This window comes from Desmodus rotundus, chromosome 12, assembly GCF_022682495.2.
Source record: "Desmodus rotundus isolate HL8 chromosome 12, HLdesRot8A.1, whole genome shotgun sequence".
Lineage (NCBI taxonomy): Eukaryota > Metazoa > Chordata > Mammalia > Chiroptera > Phyllostomidae > Desmodus > Desmodus rotundus.
This window is the reverse complement of record NC_071398.1, coordinates 78362415-78374707: the sequence shown is the minus strand read 5'-3', so window position 1 is coordinate 78374707 and position 12293 is coordinate 78362415. Positions and strand designations below refer to the sequence as shown.

Genomic DNA, 12293 nt, shown 5'->3' with positions numbered 1-12293 from the left:
TGGCATCAGTCTATCAGATGTAGAAGCTGCAGACAGATTGAAAGATCGCCACCTCCTCTCTGAGGACCAGAGACTCCACAGCCCATCACTGTACCACAAGGACAGGAGGTAAGAGAGAACAGGAATCTACACGTGATGGCTTCCAGTCAAGAGAGGTAGAGAAACTGTAAGGATCCATGATTTAGTGTCTCCAGCTTACTTGTTCCTCAGGCTAATGTTCTCTGGTTTGAACACTTCTTGATAAGCGGTTTTGTTGCAAAGGATGAGGTCAAGTCGATGCACAGCCTCCACCACAGCCCTGCAGGGAAATACAGGCAAACAGCCCCTGAGCCATGGAAATGATCCACCTAGCATGCTAAGGCACTGACCCTAAAGGAAGAGCTAAAAAATTAGGGGTGGGGAAACAAGAAAGATGCAGGATGAGCTCTTTAAAAAAAAAAAAACAAAAACAAGATCATCAGTCTCCACCCTGATACAGTAGCCCCCTGCTCAGGGAATATTTGGCAATGACAGAGACATTTCTGATTGTCACAACTCATTTAGAGAGTGCTAGACACCCCACAATACACGAGACAATCCACCACAATAACTACCCCACCCAAAATGTAAACAGTGTCAAGGAAGAGAAACCCCGTACATAGGAAGGTAGACCCTCCCAAGGGAAAGAGCATAGACTGTGATCCCAGGCAGAAAATCTAGGGTGTGAACCTTGGCTATGCCCTACTAACTCTAACCCCAGGCAGTAAATTACCTAACCGCTTCAAGCCTCAGTTACCACAGCCATGAAAAAAGGGCCCTGGCTGGTGTGGTTCAGTGGATTGAGCACCAGCCTGCGAACCACAGCCAAGAAAATGGAGAAAATAATAGCAGCTACCACAAAGGACTGTTGTCAGGGTTAAATAAAATAATTTTTATATAGCACTGGTACATAGTGGACATTCAATAAATAACGATGGAATGAATGAATTATTATAATATAAGGATGTATTATCTCTGACAGAAAGGAAAGGTATTCCTGATATACAATTCTGCTTTGGAATAGTGAGGTATGGGAAAATAGGGTGGGGGCTTCCTGAGCTTCCTTATCATAAGGTCTCCTGGATTCTGCTGAAGGACTTGTTTAATACAGAGAGTGTAGACTCTGGAACCAAACTGCCTGGGTTGAAATCCTGGCTCTAATTCTTCCCAGCTATGTGGTCCTGTGCAAAATACCTAACTTCCTTATTTCTCAGTTCTCCCATCTATAAAATGGGAATAACATTATCACCTACTTTGTGAGGATTAAATAATACAAAAAGCATTCATAACAGTGCCTCACATGTATTAAGTGCTCAGTATGTATGAGTTTCCATCCTTCTTGTTAAAAGACTGAGACTCCAGCCAGTAACAGAAAAGGCCAAGGAAACTCCATGGATGGCTAATAAATGCCAGATGTAGGTCATCTCTGGAAGGGTAAAACCCAGAGGATGACAGACAGCAGCTGGGGGAACAGATGAACTGGCTGTAACTCTGAACACAAAAGCAACCAAAAACCAAGGAGTGATCATTCTCAAAACAATCCAAGATTGTTTCAGAATACTGAAACCTGTGCTCCTGGGCTGGGGAAGGTGGGCCACAGCAGGTGAGCACCCTGTGGTGCCTCAGGTGGTACACTGCTAAAAGTTGCCCTTTACAGGACAAAGTGACCACTAGAACTCAGATGAGTGGGTAGGAGGGTAATCAAGGCGTTCTCACAAGCAATCTTGAGAGCTCAGCATTTCTCCAAACACCTTCTGGGCTGCCTAGACATGGCAGCCAAGCACTTCTCCTCAGCCTGGCCCTTGATGCCAGGAGCAGGTAGCATCAGGCAGCTATCAGTGATTTACTCTATACCAGCTTATTCCCCAGGGCAGGGCTTTCAATAACTTCAGCCCACAGTAGGTGAAAGGAGTGTGTATACATGGATATGTATTTTTATGGACAGGCTCCAGAGTTCTCCTTAGATCCTCAATACAAAAAAGTTAATAACCACTACTCTAAGACATTCTAATTGCAAATTCTTTTTTTAAAAAACATTTTATTTATTGCACCTGGCTGGTGTGGCTCACTAGATTGAGTGTGGGCTTGTGAACCAAAGGGTTCCATTCCCAGTTGGGGCAAGTGCCTGGGTTGCAGGCCAGGTTAACGGTAGGAAGCACATGAGAGGCAACCAACCACACATTGATGTTCCCTTCCCTCTCTTTCTCCCTCCCTTTCCCTCTCTAAAAATAAATAAATAAAATATTTAAATATTTCCTATGTCTCCTTTCCTTGCCATTTCTTCCACTAGTGCTCTTAATAAGCCACTCATCACTTTAATAAAATAAGTAAAGATTTTATTTATTTATTTTTAGAGTGGAAGGGAGAGAGAATGAGAGGTAGAGTAACACCAACGTGTGACAGAAACATCAATGGGTTGCCTCTTGGCCCACAACCTAGGCGTGTTCCCTGACTGGGACTCGAACTGGTGACCTTTTGGTTCACAGGCCTGTGCTCAATCCACTGAGACACACCAGTCAGGGATAATTGCAAATTCTTAAGCCTGAGAGAACTCAGGACATCATTCTCTATTCCGGATCAGATCATAAGCTCCTGCACTAAACTGTAATCTCCTTTAGAACAAAACCACAAAAACTGTCCTGTCTCATTCACTACTGTAATCCCAGGACATGCAGAATGTTAAAGAAAAGAAAAATATTCCCTGGCCAGGTAGCTCAGTTGGTTAGAGTGTCATCCAGATACTCCAAGGTCACGGGTTTGATCCCCGGTCCAGGCATATATGAGAATTAACCAATGAATGCATAAGTGGAACAACAAATCATAGTTTCTCTCCTTTCCTCTAAAATATACATATGCATATATATTTTAAGTTAACTGGCATAATTAATTAATTGGTGCTTACATCCCTTCCAACATCTCTTCTCCAGCTGCTTTTTCTTCTGAGGGGCTTAAAACATTTCAGAATTTCAGCCCTGGATGGTGTGGCTCAGTGGGTTGAGCACTGGCCTGCAAACCAAAAGGTTCAATTCCTGGTCAGGGCACATGCCTGGGTTGCAGGTTAGTTTTCCAGTTAGGGGTGTGTGAGAGGCAACCTAGTGATGTTTCTCTCCCTCTCTTTCTAAAAATAAATAAATAAAATCTAAAATTTTTTTTTTCCAGAATTTCATTTCTGAAAACAGTTTCACTGTGGGAATGTCCCAAATTTACTAAAGCTCAGACTGACAGTTTTGTAGTCTAAGAACAAATTTATCTTTGTCAAAGAAATCACACCTTCCTTTCTATAATAAAGAATAAAAAGAGCCGCGACTGGTGTGGTTCGGTTGGATGGGCATCAACCTGCAAAGTGAACAGTTGCCGGTCCAATTCCCCATCAGGGCACATGCCAGGGTTGAGGGTTCAGTTCCCAGTCAGGGTGCATACAAAAGGCAACCAACTGATGTTTCTCTCCCTCTCTTTGTTCCTCCCTTCCTCTCTCTAAAAATATATAAATAAAATATTTTTTTTAAAAAAGAACAAAAACAGAGACCTTCTGCCTGAGATTTCCACCGTGCTCAAAGCCAACAGCACACAACTACAGGCAGAGACACCCATGTTAACCACACATGCAAACACGTCAGCTTCAATTACGCAGTCCTGTGAAAACTGTGACTCAAGGAAGAGCTACATTTGGCAATGATTAGAAAGATGACCACAGCCTTTACCAAAAGCTGGAGACAAGGAACCCTGAAGACACTGCCCATGCTGTCTGACGGGCAGCACTGACACTTGACAGCGTGACAAGGCACATGTCCCACCCCCAGCCACCTCTTCACCACTGGGGTGGCCCAGTGGAAGCCCAGGAGCCGCTGGATTGGATCGCTTTTCTATTTTGGGAAAAGCCTATACTCCCCAGTCTTCTGACTTATGAATCCAGAGAAGGCAGGGTGCCTACTCAAAGGAGAAAGGACAACATGCTCTTCACTCTTTCACTGCCAGGATGGGGCCCGGGGCTCACTGGGCAGTCTTCTCATGCGAACAGTTCTGTTCCGTAGAGCCTGAGCTCAATGAAAACCGTAAGCCCTACTCCCTATTAGAAAGTAGAAAACTCAACTTGATCTCTATGCTTCATTCTATTTTGTTCCAGTTCTACAGCCCATGTTCCAGCTGCTCCAAAAAATCCTTGACCCAGGGTGGGAAGAGTTCATACTGGCCTGTTCCCAACAGAGGGCTGAAGATGTTGGAGTGAGTGGCTCTGTGGAAATCAGAAACCAAGGATGTAAGTTGCCTGGCAAAAGACTGTAGTCAGGAGGTCGGAAGGCAGGAATCAGGAGTCCCAGGTGCCTTTAAATGGGCTCCCATGACCTAAGAACACTCAGGACTCAAAGCCCTTCATAGCCCTTCCAGTCCAACACAGTCTTCCCGCCTTTCTTTTCATTCAGATTCCCAAAAACTAGAGCCAGAAGGGGCTTCAGGGTGTATGAAATCCAAATCTCTCCTTTTAAGGATGATGACGCTCCTGCCCAAGGTCACAGAGTGAGAGGTGGCAAGGCAAGGCCCTGAACCTGGCTCTCTTGATTTCAGTTCAGAGCTCTTCCCAGAAGTCCTACAAGGTTCTTAATGTTATATGCGAGAGCGAGATCTCTCGTTCTAGGAACTGACGGACTCAGACTCTTAAGAGATTTATAGATGGTTTATTGGCTAAACAAAGTTTTTACCTGCGCAGGGGCGAACTCTCCTATGAGAGCCGCGCCAAACGCTCACAGGCTAGCTCTTTTATACAGTGAGAAGCAAGCAAGCAAGTTACAAAAGCAGGTGTTGCTGTTATCTCTGCATAGCTCTGAGCTCTGGAGGAGTTTTGCTCTGGGTTCAGGAGGAACTATCTGTCTGTCTCCTGTTGATAAGCTTATTTCGGATGACGACTTGTCTCTCTTCCTTATCTATTCTAGTGACCTTCAAGGTTTTCTGTTTAGCAATGCTTATAATTGTCTAGCCCTTTTTCCTAGCTCTCAACATTCCCCCATTTCCTTGTCGGCACTTATGAGTCAAATCCTTGAATCATACTAATGACGATGGGGCTACAAGTTAAACAGGAGTATAATTAATAAAGGCCTACTAATAGAGGAAATCAGGGTAGTCAGCTATGGGGACATCTTATAGATTCCTGTGTACTACGTTGGTTTTTCTAGCTTTTCCTGTTCTTTCAGTCTCTTGGTTAAGACCTTAATACTATCTCTAATTATCCCTGAATGATTAGTATAAGAGCAATAAGTTTCTTCTAATGCTGCGCATAATTCTTCTCCTTAAGAACAATAAATCTAATCCTCTCCGATTTTGGAGAGCTACCTCTGCCAATGAATCTACCTGTCTTTCTAAATAAGCTACTTGATCTCGCAGCAGAGATATGTCCTTAGAGAAAATCTGCAAAAGCTGTCTCAACTCTAACTCTCCCTGAATGAGGGCTGCAGCACTCAGTGCGGTGGACCCTAAGATCCTTACAGTGGCTACTATGGGTATAAGGGGAACTCTCTTCTCTCTAGTCCTGGAGGGGAGAACAAAATCTGGGTTTCCTGCATAGATACACTTGGGGAATTATGTACCTAGTTATATAAAACTCTGGATAAGAAATTGGTGGCAAACAATGGTACACCTTGAGTTCTGGATCCTATTATAAATCCTTTCTTGGGGCCCTCCTCTTGGCTGCACCCTGCTTCAATCCTTCCTTTCAGATATATTACCCCTTTATAATTATATAAAGGACAATGGACGAAGGTCTCATCTTCTTGTAACTGCTTCCGGCTGGACATGGACGTTGTCCTACCTAACCTTGGGTCGGGGTGCCCTGAAAGGGGGTGCAGCATGGAGGGAGTCCTTTCCTGTAAGGGGAAGGACCTTACAGAATCTAAGTCAGTTGGCTGTCACTGCGAAGTTGTAGGCTCGGTGTCCAAAGGCTGGCATTACTGGACAGTTGGCATCCTCGTCATATTCTGGAGGTGACAGATTTGGCAAGAGATTTGGAAGGCACAATTAAATCATAATTACTGAATAACAAAGGCAGGCACCTAGGTAAAGAATGGCTCATCTGGAGGAAGGTGTATGAGACATGCTACACCTATCTAAAACCCTGTGGCTCACTATACTTCGCTTGGGCTGAGGGGAATATATCAGGATTTCCCTCCTTTTAGATCTCTGGGCCCTTTCTGTTTTGGCTATTAGGACAGAAAAGGGAAGATAAACTCTGAATTGAAGCCTACAGACCGCCCGAACCCTTCACTAACTAAACTACCTAGTTTAACTAAACTAGTTGAGTCTTAGGGGGAAATGATGAAGGTGGGCTCTTTAAGTGAGGCCTATACTGCAACCAATTGCTCAGGTAATAAGGCCATAGTCCTACGCCTAATGAAAACAGAAGGAGGAACACACAGGTTAATTTATACAACTACTCCTAAGCTAGTCTCTATGCTGGTGAGACTGTCTTTTGGGAAGACATTTAGTTGCAAGGCCCTTGCTGCAATGACATCTAACAATGGCAATTTGACAGGTCCTTCGTGCCTATAAATTGAACATCTTTGATGATATTACAAACCCAGTTTTAACTTTCAAATGAAAACAGACTTTTAAGACAGTTAGCTGCATGATTCTAATATCTAATACTGAGCATTGTGATTTTCCTTAGACCATGATTTCTCTCCCTAAGATTACCCTCATCATTATTAAAGAGACTACTTTGAGTCTAACTTTTAATTCTGCCTGTTTGTTTGCATAAACATACTAAGAGCAGCCTGGATTGCCTATGATCTTTAAGTTCTCTCCGCTGGAACTCACTCAGGGAACCTTTAGACTGACTTTAGTCTGCCCCTCAGGGCACAGAAGCAGAGCCATACATCTGCCACCTGGCTTCGCCTGTACTAGTCGTTTTACTTAAATCCTTGAGGCTTCCGTTGTGCCTACAGGTTCCTTTTAGCTATCTTTTAGGAAAGCAACCTTCGTTCCTTCCCTGGAAAGACTGCTATGAACCGCACAATTAACCAAGGTACCAGGCTTCTTCTCGTGGGCTTTTGCTAGCTTCGCAAGTCAATCCCAGTTCCTCAGGGCTTCCTGGTGACAACTAGAACCCAGACATGCCTCCTTCAGGCGTGACATTCTAGTCAAAGTATCGGTTAACAAACTACTATTAATGACTGGTCTTAATGGATTTATGCAGAGAAACCTTATGTTATTACTCACTCCTTCAGAATGCTAAATTCTGGAGGGATCAGATAGGGAGAAAAATACTAAGTGCAAAGGAAAATCCTTTCCCTTCTGATATCCTTTTATACACCTTCTTCATTTATATATCTTGTACTTTCCCTTGTTTAGTTTCCTACAGAGTGTGAAGTTTTACTATCCCTGGAATCCTTAATTTTCTTTTCAGAGAAGATACAGAACAAAATCTAAAACACAGACAGAGTTCTATAAGAACAGTACACAGGTAGAGGCATCCTCTTGCACCAGTGCGTCTACTGGGGCCTCCGCAGAGACATGCCATTCAGGTCCGGTCTCTTGGCAGAGACATGCTCCTTTGCCTCAGGCTGAAACACACATCAGGCCTAAATGACCCTTCCTGGGTCCCGAGTGGCAAAGGCATTCTCTTTAACCGGTTACAGGCGACCTTCGCTAGGTCTTCAGGTGACCCTAACTAGGTCTTCAGATACAGGGGGTTTCTGATCAGAAACGGAAGCAAAATGAAACTACATTCCTATAAAACTAGAAAACAAGTAGTTGAGGTTTCCTTTCCTCTAGGTTTAAAACTTTTACAACCTTTCTACATATTTTTGCCTATCTAGATTTAACTACAGTTTACCTTTAATCCCTGCTCCTTTCCCACCCTGGGAAGGACTGTACTTAAACTCAGTGGTTAAACTTAATCCGTGGTAGCTAAAAGTCCCTACCAGTACAGGCATCTTCTACTCAAACTCCCTAGATATGCAGGGACATCCTGCAGCTTTCTGAAGATTAGACCTTGCAAATGCCCTATCAACTCCGCCCTCTGGGCTGAAGTTCCTTTTGGCAGGGCTTGCTGCCAAATGACTTCAGTTTCTGTGGTTACCGCAGCCCCCGCGTACAGCTGCCCTTCCCTGGGAAACTACTGCTATCCGAGAACAGAATGAGCTCTGGTTTTTCGTATGCCTCATCCCGCAAGTCTGGGCACACGCCTGTGACCCGCTCTAATATTTCATGGCAGCTATGCATGATGGTTGGATCAGGGGCTGGCAGCAGGGTGGCTGGACTCAGGGCTGCGCTTCTCAGGAACTGGACTGCTGGGGGATTCAGCAACTGCACCTGGTACTGAGTTAGCCGTGCATTAGACAACCAGCGATCAGGAGGGGATTTCAGAATTCTCTCTATATGATGCTCCCCAATTATCTGCAAATTCTGTCCAAGGGTGAGCTTGCTGGCCTCCTTCACTAGCATGGCTGTGGCAACTAGAGCTCATAAGCAGCCTGGCCACCCTGAGGCTACTGGGTCCAATCTCTTGGACAAATAGGCTACAGGCCTTCCCCAGGGTCCTAAAGCCTGGCTCAGCACTCCCTTTGCAATGCCTCCGTTTTCTGCCATGAACAGCTGGAACAGCTTTCCTAAATTTGGCAAAGCCAATGTAGGTGCAGATACCAAAGCTGCCTTAAGCGCCTCAAAGGCTCGGTTCTCTTTTTCAGTTCAAGTTATATTTCCCTCTTTTCCCCTCGTAAGTTCATGGAGAGGCTTAGCCAATTCTGCAAACCCTAGAATCTAGAGGTGGCAATATCCTACTGCTCCCAAGAACTCCTACACCTGCCTCTAGCAATCTTTCTAGGAAAGCAGCGGGAGATTCCTCCCTCCCCTGGATCACTTCACTAATCTTCCTAAAATTGGTGGGCTTCCTAGCGGCTGCCTTTAATCCCCTCAACAGAGCCCTGCGACACTGAAGGAGCGCGTCCCTTCCCCCGCTCGTGTTAGGGTCTCAGTCAGGGGGCTGACTGGGCAGGATATCCTCCACCTCCCTCCTTCCCACCGCAGTCTCTCCCTCTTCCCCTATAACTGCCTTGGCGGCCCCTGAGAGTATTCTATCCCTCTCCTCTGAGGTAAAGAGGGTCTGTAGGATCTGCTGGCAATCATCCCAAGTGGGCTGGTGCATTCTAAAAATGGTCTCTAGGAGGGAGATTAAACCCTGAGGTTTCTCAGAAAACGGGGGGGGGGGGGGGTTCTGATGTTTCCAATTATATAGATTACTAGTGGAGAAAGGAAGATATATCACCCGAGGGGTTGCTCCGGCAGGGGTACCCGGTCCGGGCGGTGCCTCATAGAGTGGCAGAAGTGCCGGAGGTGCTGGGGATACTGGAGCCTCCTCCCCTTATCTAGTTCCCCCTCGGGTGTGAGGAGGGCTCGAGAGTGTCCCCCCCTCCTCCGGCTGGGTAGAATGCGGCACTTCCCTCCTAGGGTAGGGAGGGAGCGCATTCTAGGAGTCTAACATGTCCTCCCCAGGTCCTGGTAGTGGGGGGGGGTAGAGTTTAGGCACCCCCCACCCTCTCGGCGAGGAGGGCTCCGGGAATTTCTTTTGTTTCCTCTTCCTACGGCTAACAGAACTGTTCTTCTACGGGAGGCACTCCTTCTTAGACATTTCTGAATATAGCCTGGCTTGTCTGGGGCTATGTCTACCCACACATCGATGTAAACTATCTGATCGGGGTGTGGGGCTCTATAAACTGTGGCCCGAACTGCAAACAATACCGGGAGGTCAAAAGTCCCCTCTGCAGGCCATCCGACACCAAAAGTCGGCCACTCTAGCTGGCAAAGAGTCTGCAGGAACTCCGGATAGAGCTGCATGCTCCCGTAGCCGCGTGCATGGCGCTGGAAATCAGAAAAGTTATTCAAGATGCAATCAAGCAGGGAGTTTGGGGTGGACTCCCGCTGGCCCATTTTCATAAGGCTTAGTTTCATATAACTGAGACAAACACAAAACAAAACAAACAGAAATGACAATTTACTTGCACTTCGTCCGCCTGGCCTCTCCTCTCGCGAGGACTTAGGTCTGTCTTAGCTAAGGCTGCCCGCGTAGAGTCCGGGTTAAACTCCCAGCCGTTATGCCATATGACAGACTAAGGAACCGCAGGTTGGGACCCACGCACGCTCCGTAGGCTGTTGCCCGTGGAGCCACACACTCTGTCCTCATACAATCAAACATAATGTTCACACTCCTATTTAGACATACCGCGGTTGTCACACTCACACATCGCAGCGCAGCGCAGCGCAAAACGAAACTAGTTCTAGATGCGACGGCGCGCAAAATGAAACTGTTACCAGATGCGACAAAAAACCCTTGTCGCGGGGAGCCGAGCTCCCCCTCCCCGGGGAGCCAAGCTCCCCCTCCCGAGGGCGTCCCCTCGTTACAGACTCCCGAGGGCGTCCCCTCCTTGGGAGCCCCCTGGGTGGAATTCCAGTGGCGTCCCACCTACTACCTCAGGGCCCAGACCCCCTGGCCAGGTGTTATACCGGACGGACCATCTCCCGGCCCAAATCCAAACCGGTCTAGACCTCTAAAACTCAGAATGAGGATCCTCGTTGTCGCTTACCCAGTCTCCCTTTCAGTTCCCAGATGGAGGATCTCGCTGGGGCCTCCAAATGTTATATGCGAGAGCGAGATCTCTCGTTCCAGGAACTGACGGACTCAGACTCTTAAGAGATTTATAGATGGTTTATTGGCCAAACAAAGTTTTTACCTGCGCAGGGGCGAACTCTCCTATGAGAGCCGCGCCAAACGCTCACAGGCTAGCTCTTTTATACAGTGAGAAGCAAGCAAGCAAGTTACAAAAGCAGGTGTTGCTGTTATCTCTGCATAGCTCTGAGCTCTGGAGGAGTTTTGCTCTGGGTTCAGGAGGAACTATCTGTCTGTCTCCTGTTGATAAGCTTATTTCGGATGACGACTTGTCTCTCTTCCTTATCCATTCTAGTGACCTTCAAGGTTTTCTGTTTAGCAATGCTTATAATTGTCTAGCCCTTTTTCCTAGCTCTCAACACTTAACACTATTCCCCTTCTGGTTTTTATCCATCTCTGACCCCCCACCCTTTACCTTCTCAACCTCTCAGTTCCCGCCTTAGCCCGAATTCGCAAAGCTCGGCACCCGCCCCGAGCTCACTACGCACCCCGGAGGAGATTCTCCCACGTGCTTCCATCCAAACCTCCCACCCACCCAATTCCTTCCTTCAGCTACATCCCGGGTTACAGGACCCCGCCCCCTGTTCCCTCCAAAATTGCACCGTCCACCTCCGCGCGCACCCAGGCACCGCCCGCCCAGAGGCCCCACCCCTCGCTGCCCCTTACTTCCCTCCGCTGCTGCACTCACGCACTGGCCCCTCTCACCGGTAAAGCCGCTTAGTGTGGAGGATTTTTGCTTCGGGTTCGCTGCTCTCCCCTGTGGCGGGGCCTTGGCTCATGGTGCCAGGACCCGGGGATGGCTCCCGGTCACAGGCCTCCACCACCCACCGCTACCGCCACCACGGCCGCCTCCGACCGCAGCCGCAGTCGCCACCACGGCCGGCCTCGCTCGGCCGCCATCGCTGTGAGGCGGCTGCCGCCGACAGCTCCTCCTCCGCGTACCAAATCTCGCGATAGCAGCCGCACAGTAGTGAACCAGTGGCCTGCTGCCACCAGATCTCGCGAAACTCACTTTCCCTCCCGGGAAGTTGCCCGAACTAACTCTGGGCAGCATATCCTCTTTCCGGCTTTTTCAAGCCGGTAAGAAAAACTTTATTGACAAAGCTACCAGAGAACGGACAGTGGACCCAGCCAAGGGGCTGAAGCCGGATGGGGTAGATGGGCTCATGCTGGGAGCTAGGATCCTAACTTTGCTTTGTCCTGTGGTGGCTATTGAATCTATCATTCTGCTCCTCCCAAGTCTCTTTCAGATTATTGGTTAGAGTGATTCCAAGTCTCCTTTTTTTCCATTATTTAAACAAACAAACAAGCAAAATGTACGTGAAAGTTTTCTTGTAAAGGGCTGAACATGAGTAAGACCTTCCAAGACATGCCTTGTACAACAAGTGCCTCAGCCCTTCAGCCCTCCCTCCCAAAGATTCACAGTCTAGCAAACACTTATTGAACACCTTCTGTTTTCCAGACAGAATGCTGGGTTCTGGAGACACAAAGATGAGCAACCCAGACATTCTCCCGCCCTCACAAACCTCAAATGACTTTAGAGGTAGGGTCCCGCAGTAATGAGCAGCCACTCCCTCACGGTTCCACCCCCTGGTCCTCCCACTGGAAAGATCACCTTGGATTCCTA

The 12293-nt window shown here is 47.4% G+C and overlaps 1 protein-coding gene across 4 annotated transcripts in view; it reads right to left on the bottom strand.

Moving 5' to 3' along the window:
- The window catches only part of SMG5 (SMG5 nonsense mediated mRNA decay factor), a 33110-nt gene extending 21507 nt beyond the window's left edge, over nt 1-11603 (bottom strand). Inside the window, exons 1-3 of one of the 4 annotated variants that reach the window (XM_024574228.3) lie at nt 11372-11603; nt 4109-4249; nt 200-298 (exon numbers count right to left, since the gene is read on the bottom strand). Coding sequence is in view for 1 of the 4 variants with exons in the window: in XM_024574219.3 (XP_024429987.2) it covers nt 200-298; nt 11372-11445 (173 nt within the window). In the remaining 3 variants the exon portion in view is untranslated. Of the gene's footprint in view, nt 1-199; nt 299-4108; nt 4250-11332; nt 11352-11371 lie in introns of those variants that run through there. The other 3 variants (XM_071220018.1, XM_024574219.3, XM_045204767.2) reach the window with 3 other exon arrangements.
- Nucleotides 11604-12293: the final 690 nt, after the last annotated feature.